The 26,895-nt window shown below is 50.1% G+C and overlaps 2 protein-coding genes across 2 annotated transcripts in view; one reads left to right on the plus strand and one right to left on the minus strand.

Annotated features, from left to right (window-relative positions):
- KCNIP1 (potassium voltage-gated channel interacting protein 1) overlaps nt 1-26,895 on the minus strand; it is a 337,708-nt gene that overhangs the window by 306,727 nt on the left and 4,086 nt on the right. The window lies entirely within an intron of this gene.
- Nucleotides 779-10,153, plus strand: KCNMB1 (potassium calcium-activated channel subfamily M regulatory beta subunit 1). The gene is made up of 4 exons (XM_004737615.3): nt 779-1,171; nt 3,379-3,536; nt 5,022-5,193; nt 9,361-10,153. Exons 2-4 carry the CDS (start codon nt 3,403-3,405, stop codon nt 9,628-9,630), a joined length of 576 nt encoding a protein of 191 aa, XP_004737672.1. The 5' UTR covers nt 779-1,171; nt 3,379-3,402; the 3' UTR covers nt 9,631-10,153.

Here is a 26,895-nt window from a genome sequence, read left to right on the forward strand (position 1 = left end):
AGAATTCTAATGTTTGCTTACAGATTCCAAATGTGTAACCCTTAATAACTCATTCAGTCGATTATGAGCAAGTGGCCTTTTGGTCATACTTGAAATGGCTCTGTTGCATGCACCATGTCTCTCTCCCCCAGGGGGAGAGGGATGAAGGACTGGCATTTTTGCATTAGTTCACGGGCACCAGAAGGGCTCTTCTGGCTCCTGGATGGGCCAAGGACCATCGGGGAAAACCACTCCTCTGGGGATTCATTCCAGGCCTCATGTCGCTCCTTGTCAATCTACCTGTGAGGTCTAAGGTCTTATAAGACCCCCTTGTGGCTCACTGGTCATATCAAGAGGCACAAATCTCTGCCCATGCCTCCAAACTGTACTTCGACAGTCTCTGGGAGGCCGCTCAGCAGAGCAGGCTGTCCCTGGACCTGGCTGGCTGGAACAGCTGTGAAGGCCTCACTGCTTTCAGCTTCTGCTTGGCTGGATGTTAAAAGGTGGGTTTCTCATCCTCTGCCTCAAATCTTCGCTATCCCTAACACTCATCATTATCCTAAACAAAGTTAGTTTAAAAAAATCCCAGCAACATAGTTGAGAAAATTGAGGCTCAGAGAGATGCCGTGACCTGCCCAGGGTCACACAACATTTAAGTGCCAAAGGCTCGGGAGGGTTTGGATACTTCTATGGGGATTTGCCAACCCCCTTGTAGCTGATAAGCCCAACCCCTTGGAGCTCTAACTCCTCCTCTCTCCCTTGTGTCAACAAAAGGAAAACCATTTCCTATTCCCGGCTTCCCCGCCAGCCCAGAGAGACTGATGATGAAGAAACATCTCTAAATGTACCAGGATGGTCTTTCCTGGTTTCTCAGTTTTGCTCAGTCTTTTGTTGTTCGAAATCTGTTTCTTTCAGACCCTGGAAACTGCAGGTGTGGCGGCCTGAGTAACAGCTGCCCTTGTCTCCTAGGCTTGGGATGACTCTCTGGAGTTTGTGTCCTGGGGCTGTGTGCTCAGACTTGACCATGTTTGGGCATGGAGGCCTGTCCCGGATGGGGACCAGAGGCCGCTCTCCCAGAGATGGGCTGAGAGCCCAAGCTTCCTGCTGCAGCTCAGGCAGCCTCTTTTGGGGTGGGGGCTGGGGGCCAGGCCAAAAGTCTCTGCCTGCTGAAGACTCCAGGGCTCCAGAAACTGTGAGTACTGCCTCCACAGCACTTGGGGAGTGGTTTCTCCAGAGCCTGGGGCTAGAGGGGGGGGGCGGGGGGGGGGGGGGAGATTGGCAGTGGGAACTCGCTTCCTAGGGAAGTCCATCACGACTCTGGGCTCCAGGGGCCCTGACAGTGGTGTTGCCCAACGTAAGACCTGCTGGTGTTTGGGCCCGTGGTCTGGTGGCCTGCTCCATGGCTGGGTCACTCAAGTCGTTCAGCATCCTCACACTCAGGTCCCAGCTTCCAGAGCAGCTGGAAGGAGAGCAGCAGCCCGGAGAGCAGGACCAGTCCTGGCTCTTGTCCCCAGGGGAGGGATGGGACAAAAGTAGGCTCAGCAAGAGAACTGGGGACTTCTGCTCCAAACCTTCAGGATTTCCTTTGGTAATAGGAGCCACTATTTATTGAGAGCTGGCATTGGGCCTGATACTGGGATCAATATGTGATATTTGGTATGTCACCTGGTCTTTGTCAGAACTCTCTGGAGCCGGTACTATTATTCTCATTTAACAGCCACTCGTTGCTACGTGGCAAAGTCAGGATTTGATCCTGGATCTGCTGACCTCAGAATCCTCCCTGCCTGCCTCACATTCCACCAAACCTTTGAACACTGTACTCTGTGCCCTATCCTTCTAAGGAAAAGAATGTCAACCAAAATGCCAGGTGCTATTTTCTTTCACCTTTCTCCATCTTTCCTAAATTCCTAAAATCTTTTCTAAATTCAGAGTTCAGACGTTGAGTGACTTTTCTAAACGGAAGATAGGGCCCAAAAGTTCAGAGATACTCAGCAACTCTCAAAAGTGAAAAGTTCTTCTTGGAGTCTAACTGAAATCCCTTCTATTAGAGCTACAATTCCTTTCTTCCCGTCCAGACCTCAGGGAAGATCAGCAGTGCCTATCCTTCCTCCTGCCAGAAGGCACCCACTGTGGTTGTTTAATTCCATATCCACACCCATATCCTTACCCCCTTCTTTTATCCTGTGAGGTTTTAGGAGCGTTGACCACCACTCTGCAAAGCTACTCACTTGGTGTAGGGAACAATCTCATCAAAGCATTACAGACAGGTGGCATCTGAGCAACAGGCAGGGTTCAGACTTCTCTGGGACAGGAGAGCCTCTCCTCTCCTCTCCCCTCCCCTCCCCTCCCCTCCTCTCCTCTCCTCCTAGCATCTCAAACCTGGTCACATAGTACCCCTGCCTTCCCACCATCCAGAGTGCCTGGGTCTGGGAGGGCTGAGGGGCTAGAAGGTAGGGCACATGCCAAGGGCCCCTCCTCGAGGGCACCCCATGTTCCAGGAAAGAACCGGTTTTGTTTGGGGCACCCAGCCCTCCTGGCCCTTCTCTACTTGCTGCCCCCAGCCCAGGCAGCCTTGCCCTGGGATTATTTGTAAACTGTGAAATGCTCCATGTTTTTCTGAGACAAGTGTCCCAGAAGAAAGTGCTCAGATGTCCTACCGCTACTGTCCACTGTATTCATTTATCTCCTGTATTCCTTTTCTACTGTTGCTGTTAACAGATCACCACAAACTTGGTGGCCTCAAACAATAGAAATCTCCTCTCACAGAGTTCTGGAAGCCAGCGAAGTGTTGGAAGAGCTGAAATCAAGGTGTTGGGTGGGCCCACTCCATCCAAGGCTGAGGGGACAATCCACTGTTCCTTGTCTCCTCTGGCTTCTGGTGGCTGCTCAAACTTCCTGGCATGTGACCACACCACTCCAATCTCTCCACCCTGGTCATTATCATCTTCTCTTCTGTGTCTCATTTCCCTTCACCTTGCTCCCATACAGACCCTTGATTATGTTTAGGGTCTACATGAATAATCCAGGATAATCCCCCATCCCAGGATCCTTAAATTAAGGTCTTTGCTATGTAAAGTACTGCTCACAGATTCCAGGACTGAGAATATGGACCCCTTGGGGTCATTACTGAACCTACCACACATTGTGTGGCCTTGGACAAGTCTCTCTACCTACCTCTGAGCCACAGATGCTTCAACAGTAGAATGGGGATGATAACACTTGCCTCTCAGTTGGTGGGAGGTTTACGTGTGTTCAAAAAGACCTCAGGAGTTGCAAAGCTCCGTAACAAACTAGAAGTGATGTTGACCATTGAGCACCGTCCCCTCTTACCTGTCCCATCTTCTGTGGGTTACTCGTTGCCTGTGCTGATCTCATGTCTGTTTGCCTCTGTGGCTCTAGAAATGACCAGTGCCTGCAGTGGACATGGGAAAGAAGCTGGTGATGGCCCAGAAGCGGGGAGAGACTCGAGCCCTTTGCCTGGGTGTGGCCATGGTGGTGTGTGCGGTCATCGCCTACTATATCCTGGGCACGACCGTGCTGCCCCTCTACCAGAAAAGGTAGGGAACTCTCCTGACCTGCCCCATCCTCCAGCTTCTCTCTGATGGATCTGGTTGACCAGGAAGCCCATCCTTCTTCCTACCTCTCTCCCCATTGATTTCACACCAGGAAGGAAGGGCTGGACAATCATTCTGAGGGTGAAGGATTTGAGTTCAGGGAGGGTGGGTCTGACCGGACCCTGCTTATCTGGGGTTCTGGGACATGGGGGTAGCAGACATAGGAGGCCCTTCTCATAAAAAGCAGCAAAAGATCAGAGCAAACCCCGCCCCCCCAGTGTGAGTTTGATCCTAGGAGAAATCAGAGGTTATAGATTTTCACAGCTTATCTGCACAGTTTGATTCCCCTTCTGAAACCTCCCGGCCAAGTGGGTGTCTAGCCTCTTGTTGAATATCTCAAGGGATGGGGTGCTCAGGACCTCACGGTATATACCATTTCATTTTGGGGCTTTTCTGAGAAGTAGGAAATGTCTACACTGAGCCAAAAGCAGCTTCCATGGAGCTCTGCTCTGGAATCTCAGAGAAAGTTCCTTGCTTGCTGACATGTCAACCACTTGGACTTTTAAAGGCAAAGCTGTGAAGTTCCTGATCCATTCTCTGTTTGGAACAAACACGCTCCGTTCTCTCAAACTGCTATTTTTTTTTTTTTTTTGTGAGGATAAGTCTCTGACCCTCACCTTTGGGCATGTTCCAGCTGCTGACAGCCCCTCCATCTGGCAACGTGTGTCCTGCCAGATACATGCGAGATGAATCACGATTGATTCGCTAATGTGTTGATGAGCCTGTTAGCCTCTCCTGGGCCTGCTTCTTTGTCACTTTTTATAACCCTGGACTGATTCCAGGTTGGAATCTTCCCCAAAGGAGGCCCTGTTCAGAACTGCTATGTGCCTGTGACCCGTTATCTCCAGGTTCAGCCCCGTCCCCACCTACTTCCCTACCCTGGCACAAATCAAGCCCCTTCTGCATCACCTCTTTTTGGGGGGCGAAAGGCACAGATTCCGAAGCTAATCAGATCTGCACTCGGGTCCTGTGTGGCCTCAGAAAAGTCCCTTGACCTCTCTGAGCTTTTCTTCCTACCCCCTACAAGGTGAGGCTGATGTGGCCAATGGGTCTCGGGGTCTGGCTGCTTATCAGAATCAAGGCAGAGAGTTTTTAAAAGCATATCAGGGCCTGAGCCTCACATACCTTAGAAATTCTGATTCACCTCTTCTGGGGTATGGCTGGGACATGGGAATCATCTCAAAAGTTCCCCAGGATTTTGGGTCAGCAGCCAGGGTAAGATGATGTTTAAGAGGCTAATAAGCATTGCTATTCTGATTCTATGGTTCTTTTCTTGGGCCCAACCACTCTGGAGTCACACTCCTTTAGTGCTGGATGCTTATGGCAAGATGAGGGTCCCAAACCCCAGGTCTCTCTAAATGGGTTGAAACCCGATGCTCTGCGTCACCCAGGATCTGACATATGTGTGTGTCTGCATGGTCTCCCCAGTGTGTGGACCCAGAAATCCACATGCCATCTGATTGAGACCAGCATCAGGGAGCAGGAGGAGCTAGAGGGCAAGAAGGTACCCCAGTACCCGTGCCTGTGGGTCAACGTGTCAGCTGTGGGCCGGTGGGCTGTGCTGTACCACACAGAGGACACTCGGGACCAGAACCAGCAGGTACTGACTGGGGGAGGAGGGATGGGAAGGTATCCTCTTGCCCCTGGCAGGTGTGTGGGCCTCTTCCTAACTGAATCCCCATCCCTGCTCTGGGGAGTGGAGGCCGAGAGAACTGAGCCTCCTTGACAAGGGTCCACAACTGCTATGACGTCCAACCAGACTTAGCTCCTCTGGGCTGGACTCAGACTTAGCTCCTCTGGGCTGGAGTCAGGCAGACCTGGGTTTGAGTCCCCACTCTGCCACCAACTGCTGTATGAGCCGGGCCCCGCCTGGGCTGAAGTCCAGTCATGAAGTCAGAGGCTGGGTGGTGTGCTGGGCTCGGTGTTGGTGGATGGCAGGCACTCCTATAAGGTAATTCAAATGAGAGACCAGAGCCAGAGCTGACCCCATGGAGAAGAACCCCTGAAACCAGCCCCACTTGGTGAAACCACTGGCCCAGGGCTGTAGCAGACTCTGGAGGCCAGTGTTTGGGAGATTTTCCCCAGCCCCTCATCCTATCCTTTCTTCCAGAAAACACAAGTTGACCGTGACCATTCCCTCATTCCCTCATTCATCCAGGAGTCCCTGAGCACGTCCTGTGATAGGACCTCAGGACTCAGGAGGAGAGAGCTCCTATGGGAAATAACACCTAGTGGGGCAGGATCCGTGCCACAGAGAGGAGCAGAGGAAATTATGGGGTTAAAGGCGGGAGTGACTCTTTTTCCAGCCAACAGAGAGGTGAGGGTGTCAAAAAAACGTTTGGGTCAGGCTTGAAAAATCATGCAGGTGTTAGATACAGAGAAACAGGAACGCAGCATGCCTGGAGAGGGGCGGGCAGAGACCACCGTGTGGCGGGAGGAAGGGCCTAGAAGAGAAGGACCTGGAAGGGGTGCTGCAGTCATTGATGCAGGGGGCATTGGGGCGGGGCAGCAGGGGGACACACAGGTGGACTCTACCTGACCCAATGATGGGAGCAGAAAGCTTTTTGTTTGTGGTAAGTTTCTGTTCAATTTTTGAGAAAAGAAAAACTTTAATGAAGAATGCTACAAGTTATGGATAATAATAAGTTTGAAAAAAAATTTTTTTAAATTAAAAAAAAATTTTAAAAAGATTATAGCAAACACTTTACTGATTTTTTTTCCCCCCTCAAATGATAGTCTTTAAAGATGTCTGAGTGAGACAGCAGACAGTGCGGTAGGACAGGAGATGTGTGTGTTGAATTCGAGATCAAGAAACGACACAGCACTGTCAGGGAAGCCGGTGGAGGAAGCCGGCCCGCAGAGCATGGAGTTAGGCATTCGTGTTCAATCGGGATTGTTTTTCCAAGCCTTAGAAGTCCGGCATAAGGAAGGGAATTGGGGCGGAGGCCTAAGCTCATCTACAATCACTGTTTTACCCCAAACTGCCCTGGTTCAACCTCATGAGAAGTGGGGGTGTTCTGCCTGAACAGCCAGCAAATAGTAGAGCCAGTGCCAAGGCAGGCAGTGTTCTCTGTCCCAGCCCACCAGGGCTCTCACCAGCCTGGGCTCTGAACACTCAAAGCTCCTTTGCGTTCGTTTCAGAAGGTCAGAGCTTTATCTGGAACAGGTTCGCTCCGAAGAATTCTCACGACGCCGAGTTTCACAGGGAGTGGAGTCCTAAGTGGCTCCTAACAGATCCACCATTTCCCGTAGTATTTCCCAGGGGAAGGTTCTACTGGTTCCCAGGAATTTAAATTCAAGTAGACCGTAAAGAAGGGAAATGCTAATGATATTCTGGCACTGTACGAGCTGTGTGCCCGTCCTTTCTGCAAGGACTACTGAGTTATGGCATTAAAATGTGATTGGGTAAGCTGGCCCTGCTCGACTCTGGCCGTGCACTGGAACCAGCGGCGGACTGAACAAAGTTGGCTTTCTATACCAGACCACCTGACGCAGAATCTCTGGACTCTCCAGGGGCTTCTGAGGTTTAGAACTACTTTTGCGAGCAACCAGGAGTGTTTAAAGGGTCTGTGAGCTAAGCATGATCAGAGTGGTACAGAGGAGCGTGAGGTTCAGTGGCCAGGCAGAGAGGCTGGGGCCACGGCCAACAGCCAGGCTGCAGATGAGCCTGTAGTCAGGATAGATGCTGACGGTCAGAGTTAGGTAGCTAATGGGATGGGAAGGGCAGGGCGCTGAGGGTGCCCAGTGAGATTACTGATGGTGCTGGGAGTTCATGGAGAAGTGGGTTTGGACAGTGCAAGGTGACAGACCCGTTCCATTAACACTAGCATGACTCAGCCCCACCAGATGAGAAAAGAGCCCCCAAGTCCTCCTGAATCCGCTTCTACCAGGACCCCTGCTTCTTCTTTGGCAATCGGTGGTCGCTGGTCTATCCTGAGGAGTAAGAAGTCAGGCAGGAGTGACCACTGGCGTGCTAGGGATTGGGGGCAGGCTCACTCACAGGCTGCCCGCCAGACCCTGAGTTTGCCAACCTCTCCCTACCCCACTGCTCCCCGGGTCTGTTTCTGCCGCACACCTTCCAGTCCTGTCTCCATGCCAAGTCATCCGGGCAACTACCCTCACAAACCTATTTTACAAGACTCAGAGAAGTGGTGGCACCCACCAAGTCTCACAACTTTGGACCTGGTAGCTGAATCCGGGTCTGTCTGGCTCCACAGCCACACCTTTGCTCAATGGAGTACGTTACTCAAGGTCAGAGTCAGAGACATTGGGAAGATAGGTAAGGTCCCCTCAGTGCAGAACTCTGAGTTAATCTGCTCCTGGGACCCTGCTGTACCCAACAACTTTGAAGGTTAGATTCCTTGGAGGCAGCTCTCCCCAGCCTCACGTGCTCTCTGGCTGTTTAGGGGATGGCTCTGGACACAGCTCCCCCACTTCCCAGGCTGTCAGGACCCTGATGCAACTATCTCCCAAACTGCCGGATGGGTGCTGTCTGGGCAGGCAGCTTTGGGGACAGGGTCTCATTCAAATCCAAGGAGTAACCAAGGCCTAGGGAGGAGCCAGCTCAACACTCAGACTTTGATCTCAGTCTCAGACTACTATGCATGAAGGAGTCACTTGTTTGCGGGGCTCCACCCCAGAAATTCAGAGTGAGTAGGAACCTGTGCTCTGGCCAGCCCTCCAGCTAGTCTGCTGCAGGTGCTGTGGGGGATCCCCTCGTAGAAACTTCCAGAACCTCACATAAACAACCTTCAGACCTCCTGGTACAGAACCGAGATGTAACCAGGGTCTCCCCTCTGTGCATCCTCTGCAGAGCTTCCCAGCAGGAAGGACCTTGCCTGACGGAGCCAGAGGCTCCTAATAGCAAGAGTCGGCCTCAGGATCAATGCGTTCTATGTTCCGCCTATACAAGCTCCTTCAAATGTATTCTCTCCTTCCTTCGAATCCCAGTGTCAGATACTGGCTTGCCAATATCTTCTGTCTGGCTCACATAGTGCTAGACCTCAAAGGGTTTGCAATTCACATTTTTGCCAATATTTTAAAATTGTGAGAGTTCACATTAGAATGTGGCTTTCTAGTTTTTCTTGAAATGTCGGAGGCCTGGGTACCATAGATCTCCCGGATCTCATGGCATCCAGCGTCCAGATAAAGTGACGATTGTCGGTCTGGATGCTTCCAGCTCTCCCCATTTCACCAGTGCCCCCCCCGCCCCATCCCTGACTGTCCTCCGTGGCACAAAGCTAGTGTCGGCTGACTCTTGTCATCTTCTTTCCTGACCCGCTTCACCTGGGGATGTTATGTGCACATGCCCTGTGGGAAATTGAGTGTATGACCTCTGCCCCATATCCGAATATAGAGCCCAATGGGTCTGTGTCACTCTTGGGTTAGTTAAGTTCGAAGTCCTTCTTTAATAACGTCCTTTGAAACACATAGTGCTCTTAACCCCTTCAAGAGACAAGATGACAAGGCTCAGAAAGGTAAGCAATTTGCCTCAGGTCCCACAGCCGATGGAAACAGAGCCACAACTCCAGCTGGGCCCCTGCTTCCTGGTGAACGGCTCCTGGGCCACCGCTCTCACACGTGACACTGCAAAGGAACCCTCTAGAACCACACAGTGCACAGCCTGACGAGTTTCCGACAGACGTCACTCCCAGCCGGGGGCCCAACTCCAAAGCCAACACTTTCCTTTACTTCATGTCAGCTCTTCCTCTCTCCCAGAGAAACCAGGATTTCCAACCTCATGGGTGCTCTCGCCTTCCCCCCACAGTGCTCCTACATCCCAGGCAGCCTGGAGAACTACCAAGCGGCCCGGGCCGATGTGGAGAAGGTCAGGGCCACATTCCACGAGAAACAGATTTTCTACTGCTTCTCAGCCACTCGGGAGAACGAGACCACTGTCCTGTATCAGCGCCTCTATGGGCCCCGGACCCTGCTCTTCTCTCTCTTCTGGCCTACCTTCCTGCTGACTGGAGGTCTCCTCATTATCGCCATGGTGAAGATCAACCAGTCCCTCTCCATCCTAGCGGCTCAGAAGTAGGCCTCTCCATGTCCCAGAGCTGCCTCTGCTGCTAGAGACTGGGTGGGCCCCCAGGCTGCTCCCTACTTGGGTACCCCTGCCCCTCTTCCTGCCTTCCCACTGTTTCGCTCCATCCCATCTCTGCTATCTGGATGGGCTTTGGTGAGGCCCTTTGTCATGTCGTTCCTGATTAAGAATGTACACCACTTCTTAGTGCTTCAGAGAGCTCAAGGCCAGCACGTAACATTGTCCTATTACCTGTCCCCGCTCAGCTGACTGAAACCCACTTCCTGCCGCACCACCCACCAGCCCCCAGATGCCAGTGATGCTCGTCTCCATGCCTGTGTTCTCGTGGTTGGCTCAAAGGCCTACCTTTGTCATCCACGGCAGACCTCACTCTCTTCTTTGAATTCCATCATGAAAACCACAGCAGCTCCCATGTATAGAGAACATTTAGAATTGGATTGTAGGATACTAGGTGCTATGTATGTTTTTATTCCAATATTATTAATAAATATAGGTATGAACTTCCATTTGTAAAATACGTAAGTCCTGGGTGACTATAGTTCATCATACTGTACTGTATACTTGAACGTGGCTGAGAGAGTAAATCCTAAAAGTTCTCATCCCAAGGAAAAAAAATTTGTTTTATTTTATTTTTTTTTTTAAAGATTTTATTTATTTATTTGACAGACAGAGATCACAAGTAGGCAGAGAGGCAGGCAGAGAGAGAGGGGGAAGCAGGCTCCCTGCTGAGCAGAGAGCTCGATGTGGGGCTCGATCCCAGGACCCTGAGATCATGACCTGAGCCGAAGGCAGCGGCTTAACCCACTAAGCCACCCAGGCACCCCGTAAGGAAAAAAAATTTGTAACTGTGTATGGTGACAGATGTTAACTAGATTTACTGTGATGATCATTTTGCAATATATATAAACATATCAAATTATTATGCTGTACACCTGAAAGTAGTGTAATATCTCAATAAAAAATATATATATATCACAAGAGTCTATTAGAAAATACACTAAAATATATCAAAATATTAACAGTGGGATTGGGGATTGGGATGGTGGTTAATTTTAATTATCTTTCTCATTCTTTTTATCTTTGGTACTTTTCTAAATTTTCAGCAGTAGGAAGGTGTGGTTTCATTGTTTTTTTTTTTTTAAATAAATACGCTTGTCTTCATTTTTTTGAAGATTTTATTTATTTATTTGACAGAGAGAGTGAGCACAACCTGGGGTGGGGGTAGAGGCAGAGGGAGAGGGAGAAGCACACACCCTGCTGAGCAGTGAGGCTGACATGGGGCTCGATCCCAGGACCCTGGAATCATGACCTGAGCCAAGGCAGACGCTTAACCGACTGAGCCACCCAGGTGCCCCTCGTTGGGTTTGTTTTTAATCATAAAAGCAACGATTGATATTATTTTGGAAGGATTTGGAAAGGTGAGCCTGGGCTGGGGAGGGGTTGGGCTCCAATCAGAGGCAGGCTTTTAAGAACACACAATTTTAAGAACTCTCTGTGGAAGGAAGGAGACCACACAGACGGGGATTTATAATTTACAGTGCAGGTAAGTATATGATACTGGCTCTGCGACAGAAGCCTGTCTCACACTTGAAAAGGGCATAAGTGGAGCATGCCATCGTCCCTACCATTACTACTCTAAGAAGTCTTCCTAGAGCAGTGGTTCTCAAAGTATGGTCCCTGGGGCAGCAACATCAGCATTCTCTGGAGCCTTGGGAGAATGCACATTCTCAGGCCCTGACTCCAGCCCTTCTTAGTCAGAAACCCCTGGGGCATGTGGTGGTTTGGGTGGCAGATGAGGAGGGGGTCGGCACTCCATTTTAACAATGGCCTCATGGCTTCTGACGCGCCCTCAAGCATGAGAACCATGGGTGTAGAGAACCAGTGCCCTGTCACGGGGCTTTTCAGAACAGATAAATGACTGCTCCACAGGGCAAGTCCTGAGCTGGATGTGAAGTTAGGCTGGTACCTCTGAAGCTCCTTCTGGAGCTGTGATTCCAGCCGCTGCCCCTGGGTATGAATGCTGTCTCTGCCATCTCACTGATTCTCAATTGTCTCATCTATTAAAAAAAAGTGACTCCTCCTTTAGGGTAGTGGGGAGGACCGAATAAAGGTTTGGCACATGTTAGGTGGCCAGAATGGAAGTAACTGAATACTCAGAAACTTCCAGAAGCAATGATACCAGTAAATGTTAGCCTGTGTTTATTGGTGTTCATGTATTAAATGCCGGGCACTGTGCTAAGCGCTCTGCCTTGTGAAAATTCAGGGAGGTACCACTGAGCCTACCTCAGAGAGCAGGAGAAGCAACATAGGATAGTGGTTAAGTATGGAACTTGAATGAGGACAGCCTGGCTTCAAATACCTGACCCTGCCATTCCCTAGCTGGGTAACTTGGGGCAAATAACCTCTCTGTGCCTCAATTTCCTCATTTGTAAAATAGGAACTAACAATATCTCCCTTTTAGGATTGTCACTATTAAATTGGTTATTTTATAAGCTTCTTAGAAGAGTAACTGACACATGGTAAGTGCCATATGATATAATGAAAAACTGAAGCTCTAAGAGTTCATTGGCCAAGGTCATCTGTATAGCAGTGAGGAGCTAGGAATCAAGCCCTGGGCTGTGTGATTCCAGAGCCTACTGTCAACCACTGTACTTGAGAAGACTCAGCTAGAGGACTGAGGACCCTACTCTCCCCAGAGCCCCAGGGGCCAGGTAAGGAAACTTGTTGGGTTCCTGGAACCCAATGGTGCCCTCATACAAGTCAGGGATGTGAGGGGAGGTTATCTATAATCTGCCTGAACATCTCTTACTTCCAACCAGGGAGCCCTGATGTATCCCTCTGCCTTCCAGGTTCTTACTTGGGGACATTTCTTCCAAGGGGAGACGGTACCTCATTCCCCAGAGTTTCTCCCTTCTGGGGTCATGGAAATCTCAAGAGTCTTCGGAGTCTTTTTTTTTTTTTTTAATTTTCAAAGATTTTATTTATTTATTTGACAGAGAGAGAAAAAGAGAGAGATGACAAGTAGGCATAGAGGCAGGCAGAGAGAGAAGGGGAAGCAGGCTCCCTGCTGAGCAGACAGCCTGATCCCAGGACCCTGAGATGGTGACCTGAGCCTAAGGCAGAGGCTTAAGCCCCCCAGCCACCCAGGCACCCGAATCTTCTGAGTCTTAAGGAAACCTCAGTTAGTGACATTGTACTAGGGTAATGGTACTAACCATTAGACATTGCCTTTGGGGGAAATTAAGCAAAGGGTACAACAGGATCTCTCTATGTTATTGCTTACAACTCCATGGGAATCTGCAAGTACCTCAAAAATGTAAGTTAATTTAAATAATAATAAGAAAAAGAGTCCCTACTATAAGTCTCACTGAAAGGGACTTCTTGGCATATGGTTTCCATATACCTGCATTTGGGGCTAAAATACACAGGAACTCAGAATATCCAAACAGCCCCTGCTAGGGGAATGGCCATGTGGCTCTAGAAGAATGCCCAGCACCACTGACCTATGCATTATTGGTGATGACCTCCATTGGCTTGGGGCAAATGTCCTCCTCCTGGCCTCTATCTGCCTGTGGCTCACAGAACTCCACGGACAGGATGAGCATGAAATAATGAGCATTGAAGCATGAGAAGTTAGACACTGAGGAAAAATGTTTTTTGAAATAATGGCTGCCCAGGAGCAGAAAGCCCTCATTAGTTCCTAATAAATCATTGCTAATGAGCATCTCATGTTTCCACCATTTTTGTTTTTCATCTCATGGTGACTCACACTTGGAGAGATGCACCTGGCTTGCTCTCTGGTGTCCCTCCCCTGGAACTCAGCCCACACCTCAGGGCATGGGGAGGGTAAATATCAATCAGACCCAGTGCCTGCCTTTAAGGAGCTTTCCATTCTTGCCACTCTTCCTACCCCCTCCCGCACCATTATCAAGGGCCTCCTTCTTCACAGTGAAGAGCCCGACTTACACAAATTCAAAATGGCGCCATAGGACATATTAATAAAACCTTTTTGTGACTTCTTGAAATGATTCCAGCCTCACCCCATCAACAATTTACGCAAAATTTCTCCTAATTTTAAAACTCCTTTCTCAAGGGAGTGGACTATAAACTGCGTTCATTCTATTGCTAATTGACAAGACAGGCTGGTGCCTAAAAGTATCTCCTCTTTCGAATTAGAATTGTATTTAGGGAATTTTGAATTATGTGAAATATTGGGGAATATACTGTTTGCACAAAGGCTGCCTACCCTGTACCCCATCAGGGGCTGCCTTTTCACATGGTGGGGTTGGGAGTGGGGAGGGAAAGATGAAAGCAAGATCAGTAGGACAGGGAGAAATCACCCCAGTCTAGCCAAGAGGTTCTCAGAGAGGAAGTTTGCAAGGTCAGAACTGTTCATAATAATATCAAGATGCTCAGCTTCTTTCTAGATTTCCATAACTCTCTCTTCCCACTCACATAAAGCAGATGATCCTCTGTCAGCTTCCTGAATGGTCTGAGAGATGGGGAAGGGCTGGATATAGCTGCAAAGTCTACAACTTCCAGCGGATTGGGGGACCAAATGGGGGGTTCATCCAAAGGCTCGCACCTCCTCCCTCAGTTGCAGCGTCTTTAATCTCCCATAATCTCCATCCTCCCACACTGAGCGCCCTCTTTTCTGATATCCATAAATTAAATACAGAGGCTTCCTAAGTACAGGTAACTGCAAGACGCACCTTCTCTCCCCACTCCCAGGGAGACGGTCGTGAGGGTCTGAGCCCTCCTGTGTCAGTTCCGGAGCCCCTGCTAGTGGACTTCTCTTTGATTCCTCCTATTCCGGTATGAACTCCTGTTTTCTGAAGGTCAGTGGTTCTTTAAGATCCTCTCATGCTGGGTGTTTGGGGCTGGGGCGGGGGGGGGGGGGGGGGGGGATGATGGAGGGGGTGGGAGGCTCCCTCAGGGAAGTGCCTGACTCTGGATTTCAGCTCAGGTTGTGATCTGGGGCCCTGGGATGGAGCCCTGTGTTGGCTCAGTGCTCAGCAGGGAGTCAGCCTGAGGATTCTCTCTGCCTCTGCCTCTCCCCTGCACTCCTGCTCTCAAAGATAAATAAATCTTTATTTATTTGTTTATTTATTTATTTATTTTTAAGATTTTTCCAGTGCTTCCCCACTATCCTCCTTACAACAGTTGTCTTTAGTGACAATCTACATTAACATCCTTTTGATGAGTTACTCATTGTACTGGGAGGCAGCCACTTCCTTGGGGGTATGCGCAGCAAAGGCCTCCCTGTACGAGAACATGTCATCCCTACTAGTGGGAACTGCTGACATGTGTTGAGTACCTGTCCGCCAGGCTCTGGGCTGCACTTCTATGTGCACAGCTCATTTTACCCTAACAGTACCCTTTAGGTTATTATTGCTGTCTTCACTGCCTAAATGAGGCAACTGAGGCACAGGGGAGGGACTTAACTTGCCGCAGATCGGAAGTTAGTCAAATGCAGAGCTGGGATTCAGACCTGGACAGCCTGACTTCCGACCTTTCTCTCAAAGTTCTGTGATTCCTGCTCCACAGTCTCTGCTCTGTTCCAAAATGGAAAATGCAGAGCAGAGAGCACAGTCAGGACTGGAAATCTATTGGATGCTTCCAGATAACCTTCCCATGGAGCCACCGGGCTTTCTGTTGGTTCCCCAGAGCCACATCTCTGAAGAGTGAACAAAGGGAGGTCAAGGTCCAAACCTATGTATCCAACAAAGCCCTGCCAAGATTCACACATGGGCACTATTAAGGCAGACAGGGGCCCAGCAGTCAATACAAAACTTGACGCCATCGCTGCCCAGCCCCCAGCCCATCAAACACAGGGCAGGAACCAGGCATGCCCAGGCCACAGCAGTCCCTGAACTGGTCACTCTATTAAGAAGCAGAAAGGAAGAGAGGCTGGTCTGACATGACTCCTTCTCAAGGACCCCATTCTTTTCCCAGTGATCCCTGTTTTCTTTTCCACTTGTTCCCAAACCATTGGCCTAATAGTCCACTCGACCACTCTAGAATTTATTCAGGAGGTGACAAGCATGCTTATTTATGCATAACTTTACAGTCTTGTCTTACTATCATTCATAAAGATCAGGCCATGTGACTCTTCTTGGTATTTAAGTAATTATTCTGTGACTCTGTTGGCCACTCATACTCTTAGAAACGTCTTATAGACACATGTATTTAAAGACTGTTTGATAATGCCCTCCATTGAAATTCCCTGATCCAAAGTCAGAACTTCTTTGCGTTGAAGCAGCCTCTGAGCTCCTGACCTCATGTGAGCCTCTTAGCCTTCCTGGGTCATCACTCCCAGTCCTCAGATCCCACTCCTCGTGGCAGGGGATGGGAACAAACTCAGAAAGAGGAGCGTGCTGCTTGGCTCTCCATCAGATTACATGCCCCGAGCAGACTCAGACCTCAGCGAGTTTCACCCTCAGAACATGTTTTAAATGCGTTTTGCTTGTTCTTGCGTTTTTGGGAAGTAAGTTTTCGCTTCGTGTGACCTTATTCTCATGGCTCTGAGTTACATGTTTTATTTGGTTTTGGAGAGGGAACCTGTAGGGAAGAAAGCTGAGAAAAGTGAGATTGCTGGAACCTTGCTGGCCTGGGACCTCAGGCAGTTTCTTTAATCTCCCCGAATCTCAGTTTCCTCAATTGGAAAACAAGCCTGACATCGTTCGTTTGACAGATTATTTGTGATGGACACATAAAAGATGTCCCACGGATGCTCACTCTCTCTTTGAGCAAACTTGGCTCTTTCCTCTGATTATACAGATTCTTCTCTGTGTAAGCCCTGAGAACTTTCTACCGTTTCCTTTCCTTACTAGCGACTTCCCACTTCTCTTTCTCATGAGTATTGCCGAGGACCACCTTGCTTCTCTGGCCCTCCCAATCCATTTCTATGTCTACTCCATTTTAAACATTCCAGCCACCAACAGACTCCCTGTCTCTTGAATATACTTGTATAAACCTAGTTCCTGAGGAAAAGCAATGTCTACATACAGGGGCCACATCCCTGGGCGGCCATATCTTCGCCTGGCTGAACCAACGAGGGGCCACGGACCAGTTTCCATGAAAGTCCTCTTCTTGGGAGAACCATCATCATTGACAACAATAGATCTGGCTGGAATAATCCTCCAAGTGTGAGGCAGGCAAATCCCTTGGCCCAGAAATCAGGCTTAATTGGAAATTAAATTGCATTTCCATGCCAGTTACAGGACGCCTATATCCACAGCTAATTTATCAAGGTGATGCCTCATCTCCAGGAAGCCCAGGGGAATAGAGCAGCTGCATCAGCAAAATTACATCTCGTATCAGATGAGAAGGACTTTCTTAAAAGTGCAACCTGAGCCCTTTGAGTTCCTCATCTGGGGTTTTGTGCACTGATTGGCTGCCTCCTTGATGCAGGACGCTGTGCCAAGACTTGGAGGTACGGATGCCAGTGGGAACTGTACTGTGTTCTGGCAGCTCCGGGCCAGAGGCAGAGAAAGAATCACACAAGCAAAAGATTTCCAAACCCCAGCAGTTAACCAAGGGCCGAGTTGCCTTGGGAGGTAGAAGGTATCATGAATAATATCACCGTTCAGAATCTGATTTCTATATTTAACACTAGTATTAAGAGTTCACTTTGCTCAAGGATGTGCCAGACTCTTCACCAAGCCCTTTGCACACATTTATTTCATTCTCCAGGCAACTGTAGGACAGAAATACACTATGATTTTCATTATCCTCCTTTTACCAACAAAAAAACCTGAGACCTAGAAAGTAAGCAACTTGCTTCAGGTCACTGCTGCCTTATTAGCAGAACTGGGATTTAAACTCAGGTTATTGGGGCGGCTGGGTGGCTCAGTCGTTAATCGTCTGCTTTTGGCTCTGGTTGTGATCCTGGGGTCCTGGAATCTAGCCCCGCGTTGGGCTCCCTGCTGGGGGTGGGGGATGGGAAGTCTGTTGTTTCTCCCTCTTCCATTCCCCCTGCTTGTGTTCCCTCTCTCCCTGTGTCTTTCTCTGTCAAATAAAAAGAAAAAAAAATCTTAGAAAAATAAACTTAGCTTATTTCAAAGCAGAGCCTATATCTTTAACATAACATTATATTGCTCCTTTATTTCCTCCCACTTTTAGTTTTAAAATTGTCCACTATATAAGTGTTGCAAAATTAGTACAAGGAGCATGAACTTGGTTCACAAACTGTTGTCAATATTTTGCTGCATTTGTATTCCTTCTCTTTTTTCTGTCTGTCTCTCTGTATGTGTGTGTGTGTATGTGTTTGTTTTTCTGAATCATTGGAGAGGCATCTGGGTGGCTCAGTGGGTTAAGCATGTGCTTTTGGCTCAGGTCATGATCCCAGGGTCCTCGATCCCAGGATCGAGTGCCACATCCGGCTCCTTTCTCAGCAGGGAGCCTGCTTCTCCCTGCCTCTGCTCCTCTCCCTTGCTCCTGCTCTCTCTCAAATAAAAAAGTAAATAAATAATCTCTAAAAAAATGAATCATTGCAGAGTTAGGTTGAGGGACATAAAACACAAGTCTGGTTTGGAAACCATGTGGGCGCTGGTCTGGCTGGAGGAGAACGTGGATGGAGGTGGAGGGCCAGGAGCAGCAGCAAGTGCACTGAGGCCATGGCCCTGAGAGCCAGGCCGAGAAGTCCAGGGCGTGCTCCAGCATGGATAGGAAGGCTGCGTATCGAGGTAGGGAAAGCACAGCTGTCTCTGGAGTTCTCCAGAAGTAAAGGCTTGCAGATGCATATTCAGCGAATGATTTCTTTACAGTCTGATTAAATATACATGCTTGTTGGAGACAATGTGGATGATAGAGATAAGCATCAAGAAGAACTTGAAAACATAGCTTTAAAGTACAGCTGAAGCCCATGCTAATACTTCAGTGTATTTCTTTTCTATTTCACTTTTCTGTACGCATATCTATTTACAGATTGGACCCTCATTGCACATACAGTTTTGTATCCTGATTTTTTTTTCCTAATATTATGTTAAGAGTATTTCTGCTTACTTTTAAGTAGTGCTCAAAATAATTTTTCAAAGACTTAATATTGCTTTATCAGATAGATGAGCAGGAATGTTTTTAATCTACTCTTCGGACTAGAGTCTAGCTGGTCTCCGATGGCTCATTATTACAATGTAATAGCCATGATGAGCACCCCTGCCTACCAGTCTCCGTGCACATCTCTGATCACCTGCTTAGAACAGGTTTCGAGACGTCGGCTCCCAGGTGGAAGAACTGGATGGATCCTGTCTCTGTCTGCCCGTGGTATGGAGGGGCAGGAGAGGGTGAAACAGAGGACGTGCAGGCTGCAGGCTCAGTAGCAAAGCAGCTGGGATACGGTGATGGTGTGGACTTCAGGGACAGTGCTGAGAATGGGAAGACAGTGCCAGGACGAATGCCGGCCAGAAATGATCAACAGTGAGTGAGATAACTTCAGGATGTGAGACTGGGGACATAGAGAAACAGAGAGAAGGTGAGAGAGAGGCCTGCTTTGCTTCTATAAGGATGGAGTAGAGGCAGAGGAAGACATTCATATAGAAGGGTTTATGATCTGTCCTCCCTCCCTTCCTTCCTCCTTTCCTTCCTTTTTTTGTTTTCTTCTTCCATCCTTTGAGCCCCTGCTTTGCACCAGGCCTTGTGCTGGGTGCCGGGCATTCTTAAATAACTAAGATAGGGTCCCTGTGCTCCATGAGCTCATGGTTCAGCTGGGGACTCTCCTGCAGGCCTGGAATTTAAGAGACAAGCCAGGGCACAGGAGAGAGACTCAGAAGGCCATGCCAGAGAAGAAGACCCAAGGTCAAGAGAAGAAGGCACAGGGTCACAGCCGGAGAGATGTTCTGTCTCAGCCGAAGTCACTGACTGTGGGGACTTGAAGAGCAAGAGCCGTCTGCTGGCCGGTCACACCTCTGCAGGGCTCTGGCTTTCTCTTCATCCCGGTGCCTCCACCTGCCAGTCCCCAAACTCTACCTCAAGGTACCTACATCAAGGGTGTTTCTTGATCTGGCCTCAGTTTCCCCATCCGGACACGGAAGAGGTTGAGGGTGGAGTGTTAGGAGGAGTCTCATGCTGGTCACTTGCCTAGTGGTCTTGACTTCCTTTCTCATGCTGGCCACCATCAGGCTCTCAGCAGCTCGTGGGGAGAGTGTCAAAGTCTAAGTTATGATGCACGGGTCCTGGTTAGCACTGGGGACTCCCGTGCCTGCCTTCTATGCCACCGTGCCCAGTGCGACAGGCCAGCAGGCCGTGGCAGTTTCTCTCTAGTTTCTGGCCTTCAGATCACCAAATATTGCTAAATGTCCCGCCCGAGCCCATGTGCACTGAGGCTTTGAGACTTGGGGCCCAGGGTAGAAGCGTTCTTAGGACAGTCTGACCCAGGCCACAAGAGATGTTGTAACACTCAGGTTTTAGGCTTATAAAGCTACAGTTTCGTTTCCATACTTCCTATTTCTCACCAGGCGGAGACTGTTCACTGTGATGGGCAGGGACTGGGGAACGACCGGACTGAATGGGTTCCCTTCCTTCCTTCCTTCCTTTCTATTTTATTAATTTATTTGAGACAGAGATCATGGGAGAGAGAGAGCACACGAGCGGGGGGTAGGGGCAAGGGAGAGGGAGAAGGGGAGAAGCAGACTCCCAGCTGAGCAGAGACGATGATGACCTAAGCTGAAGGCAGATGCTTAACCGACTGAGTCACCGCCGGTGCCCCGCGGACTGAATGGGTTTTGAAGGCTGTAGATGCTAAGCCCATTCTCGAATGGAATGATAAACTTCCTGTCCCATCTGCCTCGAATAAGGCTCTCTGCCACTGATAGTCTGCTTCTAGACAGGGAGAGGGAAGGTGAAGAGAGTGCTGGAGTAGTTTTGGGCGCTCCTCTGGCCCACATGATGATTTCAGTCAACCAGCCATTTTCTGAGACCCATGAGGTTTGACTAGTATACAGAGGGGAGGAGTCAAAACCCAAGTTTTTATAAACAACAATAACACATAAAAATAAACATTTGTTGAGCTCTTTATATGACATAGCATTACACGGAACCCTTAAATGCATTGCTTTAATAAACCTGCAAGACTGATATTATTGTGTCCACATTCCAGCAGAAAGCAAGATTCAAAGAAGTGATGGGACTTCCAAAGGTCAAACAGCTTCCAGAGGGTAATGGTTGGCTTTGGAGTCTAATGACCTCCCAAAATCATGATCCCAGAGGGTCCTGGATCCCCAAGGGCTGGAGCATGAGCAGGGGAGCCAGCTGTGTCTGCAGCCCCCAGAAGTCTTTGCCCAGGAATGGTCATTGCACACACTCACAGAGGAGCCTCCCAGCTGAATGGAGCAGAGGGCAGAATGGAGAATAACGCTAGTCCTTTCCCCGTGGCAACACTACCCTCTTTCCATGGGAAGAATAAATCAAAGATTAACTAAAGGGCCCATAGCTGCAGTGATGGGAAGGGGCAGCTCTCGGGATCGGGGCTAAGGAGCCAGACAGATGGCTCAGGTCTTCACGTCTTATCACAGGATCACTGGTGGCTTTGCTAAAGGTAAGTATGGATGGACAGACAGACATCTGGAGGTGGAGTAGAGAACCAGGACCTTTAACAGGAAGGTAGAGCAGAGGAAAGGGAAGAGGATTCGGAGGCCCAGATTCAAGGCCAGTTTAACAGCCTGCTTGCTGGGTGGGCTTTCCCAGGCCTCGGGCTTCTCACCTGCCTTGAGGACCCCTCAGCCTCCACTGAGTCCTGCTATGTCCCAGGCCCTGCACCGACTGCTGGGAAAGTGGTGATGGCCAGAACAGTCCCTGCCCTCACGGAACTGAGCTCTTTGTGGGCAAGCCAGACCGGAAACAGGTGACTCAGTGGGTAATGTCATTGCATAAACAGAAAGTGCTCTGGGGAAAACAAGGCAGCATTAATAGAAAGTGCCTGATGTGTGTGAGGGTGTTGGGGCAGGGGGATGAGGACGTGGGGGCTGTGCAGGAGGGGAGGTGCCCGACAGATCCAGGTGAGCTCTGACACAGTGTCCAGGGGAGGTCCCCGAAACTGTGAGGCTCCAGAGGTGGAGGGCATTGCGCCAACCGGAGGAACATTCGGGCCCGGTGGCTGGGGTGCAGTGCAGGGAGGAGACCGGAGGTGAAGGATATGAATGCAGAGGGCAGATCTAGCAAAGTCTGGAGGCCCCCAGGAAAAGTCTGCATTGGACCCCTGTGACAAGGGGACCCCATTGACACCCCAGTGTCAAGAAACCACTGGAGGCAGCATTGTGAATGAAGGGATAATGAGATCCCTTTTGTATTCTCAGAATATGGGAATGGATGAATAGCAGTGGATGAACGGGTAAACGAAATGATGGTCTGTGCCGCAGGGAATATTATTCAGCCTTCAAAAGGAAGGAAATTCTGACACATACATGGTTAAGACTTGAGTGAAAGAAGCCAGACACAAAAGGACACCTACTTCATGATTCCATGACACCTGGCACCTAGAGCAGACAGATCTGTACAGCTAGAAAGGAGAGTGGTGGTTGCTGGGGCTGGGGGACACAAGAATGGAGGGCTAGCATTTACTGAGGGCACAGCTTCAGTTTGCCGTGCTGAGAAGTTCTGGAAAGGGAAGGAAGGCACGGTTGAGCAGGAGGGCAAATGCGCTTACTGACACTGAGCTATGCACTTGAGAATAGTAAACATGGTAAATAGTATGTTAAGAATATTTACTACAATAAAAATTATGAAGAAGGATGCTGGGCGGAGAATTGTCTCTGAGGGTGTGTTACTTCCCGAGGGTGGTCATAGCTCCATACCGTGGACTGGGTGGCTTCCCAGAAACTTACTTATTTTTTTGTGGTTCTGGAGGCTGGAAGTCCCAGATCAAAGTGCTGGCACGTTGAGACCTCTCTCCTCTGCAGGCAGAGGACCCCTGGGACCCCACGTGGCCCTTTCCCTGTGGATGCCTTTCTTCCTATAAGGACACCAGTGCTATTTGATCACAGCCCCAACCCTATGAGCTCATTTAACCTTAATTACCTTTTTTAAGGTGCTATCTCCAAATAGAAGCACATAGGGGTGAGGGCTCCAACAAATGAATTGGGGGAGGTGGCACTGTTCTGTCCATACCGGGAGGTGTTGGCGCCAAGGGATTCGACCGAGATGAATTCGACCGAGTCCTCTAGGACTGCATGGAGACTTGAGTCCCCGTTTGGCTCTGTGACCCTGGGAAGTTATTCGCCTCTCCCAGCCTCAGGTGGGAATAGTGAGAGTATGGGACTTTCAGGGGAAAGGCTGGACTGAATGTAGGGACCCTCAGAAAGCCCCAGCAAATAAAGAGCTCTCAAGGGACCGTGGCAAAAAATCTTCTTTGCACATGCCTGTTGAGTCTGGAATCACAGGCTGCTGTCTCTGGGCTTGGGAGGCATGGACAGGGTTAACTGGCACAAGGAGGCCAGCGCCTTCCCCGTCCAGGGTGCCTCCCATGTCCCAGGCTCTGAGTGACAGCCGCTTCCCAGTGATGCTCGCAGATAGTGAGCGCCAAGCCCGGGCTTGGCTCTGCCTGCCGAAGTGTAGATGGTTTGAAAAATGCCACCCAGACTGGCCCAGGGTTAATCAAAAGATTATAGAAAGAAAATTAGAGTAGGCTAACCCCAGCCTCGCAGACACAAGCATCAGAATCACATCTCCCTTCCTATCTCCCTCCCAGTTCTCTGTCTCTGTGTCCAGCCCACCTCCTTCCAGCACGAAGTGGAGGCCGGCCAGGCTGCCGTTATGGAGGGAAGGCTGGAACGGTGCTGTTTCCATTCTTTCCTGTCCTTGCAGGCTGGGCTGTCCAGCCAGTTCTCCCCTATGTTCTGTTGTTTGGCTGGAAAAGATGGCCTGTGGTAAGGGTTTGTGGTGTGGATGGGGCCTTGGGTCTCAGGGGCATTCTCCGAATTGGGATGCTTGAGTCAGAACAGAGGGCTGGACGCCGTGATTTCTGAAAGAGCCTGCCTCTCCTCTCGGACCAACTGGCTTTGTCGGCTTTGCTTTCCTACCCAGGATCTGAGTTTTGTTAGGAATGGAGGGCGTGAAATGTGGGAGCCAAAGCTGGAACGTGGAGACAGACAGCCTGACTTCCACTTCTGGCTCTGTCCCCTGCTCGCTGTGTGACTCAGAGCCAGGCCCTTCCGTCTCCGAAGCTCCAAATTTCTCCTCCACACGCAGGGCGACTCGAGTACCGCACCTTCTGGTGCTCCCGCACACGCACCGAGCTTAGGGTGCTGCCGTGAGGGGTGTTGCAATTATGGGTAGCGGATGTTAAAACTCTAAAACTGAGTGGGACCTTCAACATCAGCACCTCCCTCATTTTAGAGTTGTAGAAACTGAGGCCCAGAGAAGGAAGCCGCCCGCTCAGTGAGCAACCGTGAAGATTTGGATTCGAACTCAGGTTTGGCGCCAAAGTGGCTTCAACCAGAGAGGACCAGGTTAGCTTTGTGCTGATGGCCTTCCTGCCAAGGCCTCACCCCAATAGGAGAAAGGCTTTCTTCTGCCTCCAGACTGGGGATCTGTGAGGAATATGGGGAAGGTGGTCACTGGTGGGGGTAACACCTTCTCTCATATCTTTCCCTGGGGTCCTCACCTCCTTTCCTTCCTGTTGGCCCCGGGGAGCTCTGCTATCCCATCTTCTGTTTCCTCTCTCCTCCCTAACCCTCTGCCCTTCCGTGGGATCCTCAGAGCCTAGGTCCTTCCTCTTGCCTTCCTGGTTGGGGTGCAGATAGACACCAAGGGGACACTGGTCAGCCATGGTGGACAGGCCCTGCAGGTTTGCTGTTGAGGGGCCAATCGTGCAAAGCATTAGAAAACTGGAATGGAAGAGGGGCCAAGTGGCCCCAAAGAAGGACAGCCATGGCAGGTGGCAGGAGGCTGCAGTGGGACTATGGGAGACCCCAGAGAGCACCTGGCCAGTGAAATGGGTGGGGGAGTGATGTGTGTGGCATAGGGAGGCAAGGATGGGAGACAGGTAGGCTGGGATGAGGGCCAGTGGGTGTGCGGTGAGCCCAGGTGAGCTTGGTCCTCACTCCAGCGGGTGCTGGCTTCGACTGGAGAGGCAAGAGTAGACCAGAACCCTCAGTGACTTAACTTTCTGCCTATGACCAGGCCAAGCACTCAGAGCTTCCTGGACACAACCAGGGAGTAGGGCTGTCCTAGCATGACCCAGTGCTGGCCTATGCTGCCAGGGCAGTGAGCTCGCTGGGACTCAGGGTGGTGGGCAAGTGCACACAAGCAGAGCTGCTCATGGAACAAGTGGCTCCTCCTTTTGGCAGAGGGCTCTGTCACATCTCATAGGCCCCAAGGTTCCTAGGGTCAAGGCTATTGCTTTCCCAGAGAATTCTAATAAAAAGTCAGTCTCTCAATTCCGAGGTGTCTGGTGCCTAAAATGTTGTGTATTTCCACACTGACATGATGACCCCTCACATTTGCCCTGTAAGAAGGGAGAGTGGTGGGGAGGGTCCCTTATGGACTTGAAGCCCATTCAATGTCTGGCAGGTATCTTGGGCCCAGCGTACCTATCTGAGGGGTGGCAGTGATTTTGGAAGAGCGTGTATGTGGTTGTCTTGCTGACCTTGGCCTGCAGAATGTTCTGTTCCCCATAAAAATCCTTCCTTAACCCAGGCCATGCCGCATTAAGGAATTTGTCCAACTCTTTGTAAGACCGGTGGCTTCTGTAAAAAACCCCAGCTGGCATCACGGTTCTTGACAAACCCACCTACAAAATTATGGGAATCATTTCCATACATTTCCCATAAACTGCATGGGAAACTGGGGCACTCTTTTGCCAGTGACAAGGTGGGGACCAATCCCCTCAGAGGTGTCTTCTCTAGCCCCATGGAGTAGAAGAGAGACAGTGCCTCATCCTGGCCCCAGTAGGACTTGGGTTTCGATCCCTACTCTGCCACTTATTGCCAGCTGGACCACCTGGTCAGTTTCCTTACCCGGTAAAATGGTGGTTGCAACCCCTCCTCCCAAGGTCAGGACTGGGCCAAGATAGGAGAGGTGCCGAGGGCACAGCTCGGTAGGGAGGAACTCACCACTAGCCCTACTAGCCACAGTCTGTCACGCCTGTCATCCTCACTGAGTTATAATCCAATGTTTGCACTGGGTTTATTATTACCTCCAATTAAAGGAATGAGCCTCGGCTTGGGGTGGTGGTGGTGTGTGTGTGTACTTCACCCAAGCTCACACAGCTGTTAGATGACAGAGCTGAGACTCAAGCTGGGCCTGCCTGAAGGCAGAGCCAAGTTCAAGGTCAGTTCCTCCAGAAGAGGAAGCAAGAGGAACAGCATATCTGTGACAGGTCTGAAGCACACAGAGAAACCACGGGCCAGGGTGCGAGAGGGGAGTTCGGGCTCCAGGGCATTGTCCTTGAGATAAATCTTACAAGGTCAGCCCTTCCACCCTCTCCCCACCCTGCAGCTGTGCGGGTGGCCTGGACAACTGGAAGCTCTCTGGGATTGAATTCTTCCCTCCTGCTGGCTTTGGCTTTGCCATCTGTGTCTGGGGTGACAGATGGGTTCGCAAAGTGCGGAAGGAGATGGGTTGAAACCTCCCCACCCAGAGTGGGGCCTGCACCACTTGGGTTCCCACCCACGGTCCCAGGGTCTCTGGGAAGTGGCTGGGGAGCTGGCTGAGTAGGAAGAGAACCAGGCAGGTTCCCAGACCCTGGGGTTAACCAACCGTCTAAGCCAGGAGCTGGGCTGCTAAGTAAGTTAAAAAGCCAGAGAAGGCCTGGCTCTGGGAGTCATGCTCTTTACTCCTAATAAGGGAACTGGGAATGGGAAAGGGCTCGGAGGGCGATCTCAGCACTAGGTGGGACCTTAGGAAAGCAAGTTCTAGAGAGGGGAGTAGAATATTCTAGATCGACCACTCTCAGAGTCTGTGCCAGCTGGGAAGAAACCAGGGTTAGTGAGGTGGAGCGCCAGCCCTGAGGTGCTCGCAGTGCTGGGGATCAGCTGATAACTGCAATCCCATCAGTGAACACTTCCTGGGAATTTAGTATTTCCAGAGCTTTAGAGCCACACTCTTGTTTAATCCTATAAGGAGGGCGTTGTGATCCCCATTTCTAGATTCGGTAACTGAGGCCAGAGAGGTGAGGGACCCTGCAGGAAACTTCCTGGCCTGTGTGCAATGGACCCGAGGATGCCCTAGTCTGGCAACTCCCTGTCCTTCCCAATGCATAAGTGGTTGACAAATTTGTTTTGTTTTGTTTTGTTTTAAAGCAAGAGAAACTCGTTCTTTAAGTTT

The sequence above is a fragment of the Mustela putorius genome, unplaced genomic scaffold (genome assembly GCF_011764305.1).
Source record: "Mustela putorius furo isolate JIRA1106 unplaced genomic scaffold, ASM1176430v1.1 tig00000145_pilon_pilon_pilon, whole genome shotgun sequence".
Taxonomy (NCBI): Eukaryota; Metazoa; Chordata; class Mammalia; order Carnivora; family Mustelidae; genus Mustela; species Mustela putorius.

Coding starts and splice junctions, on each gene's coding strand:
- KCNMB1 (XM_004737615.3), top strand. CDS start 3,403: ATGGGAAAGAAGCTGGTGATGGCCCAGAAGCGGGGAGAGACTCGAGCC. Junction 3,537..5,021: donor CTGCCCCTCTACCAGAAAAG/GTAGGGAACTCT, acceptor TGGTCTCCCCAG/TGTGTGGACCCAGAAATCCA. Junction 5,194..9,360: donor CTCGGGACCAGAACCAGCAG/GTACTGACTGGG, acceptor TTCCCCCCACAG/TGCTCCTACATCCCAGGCAG.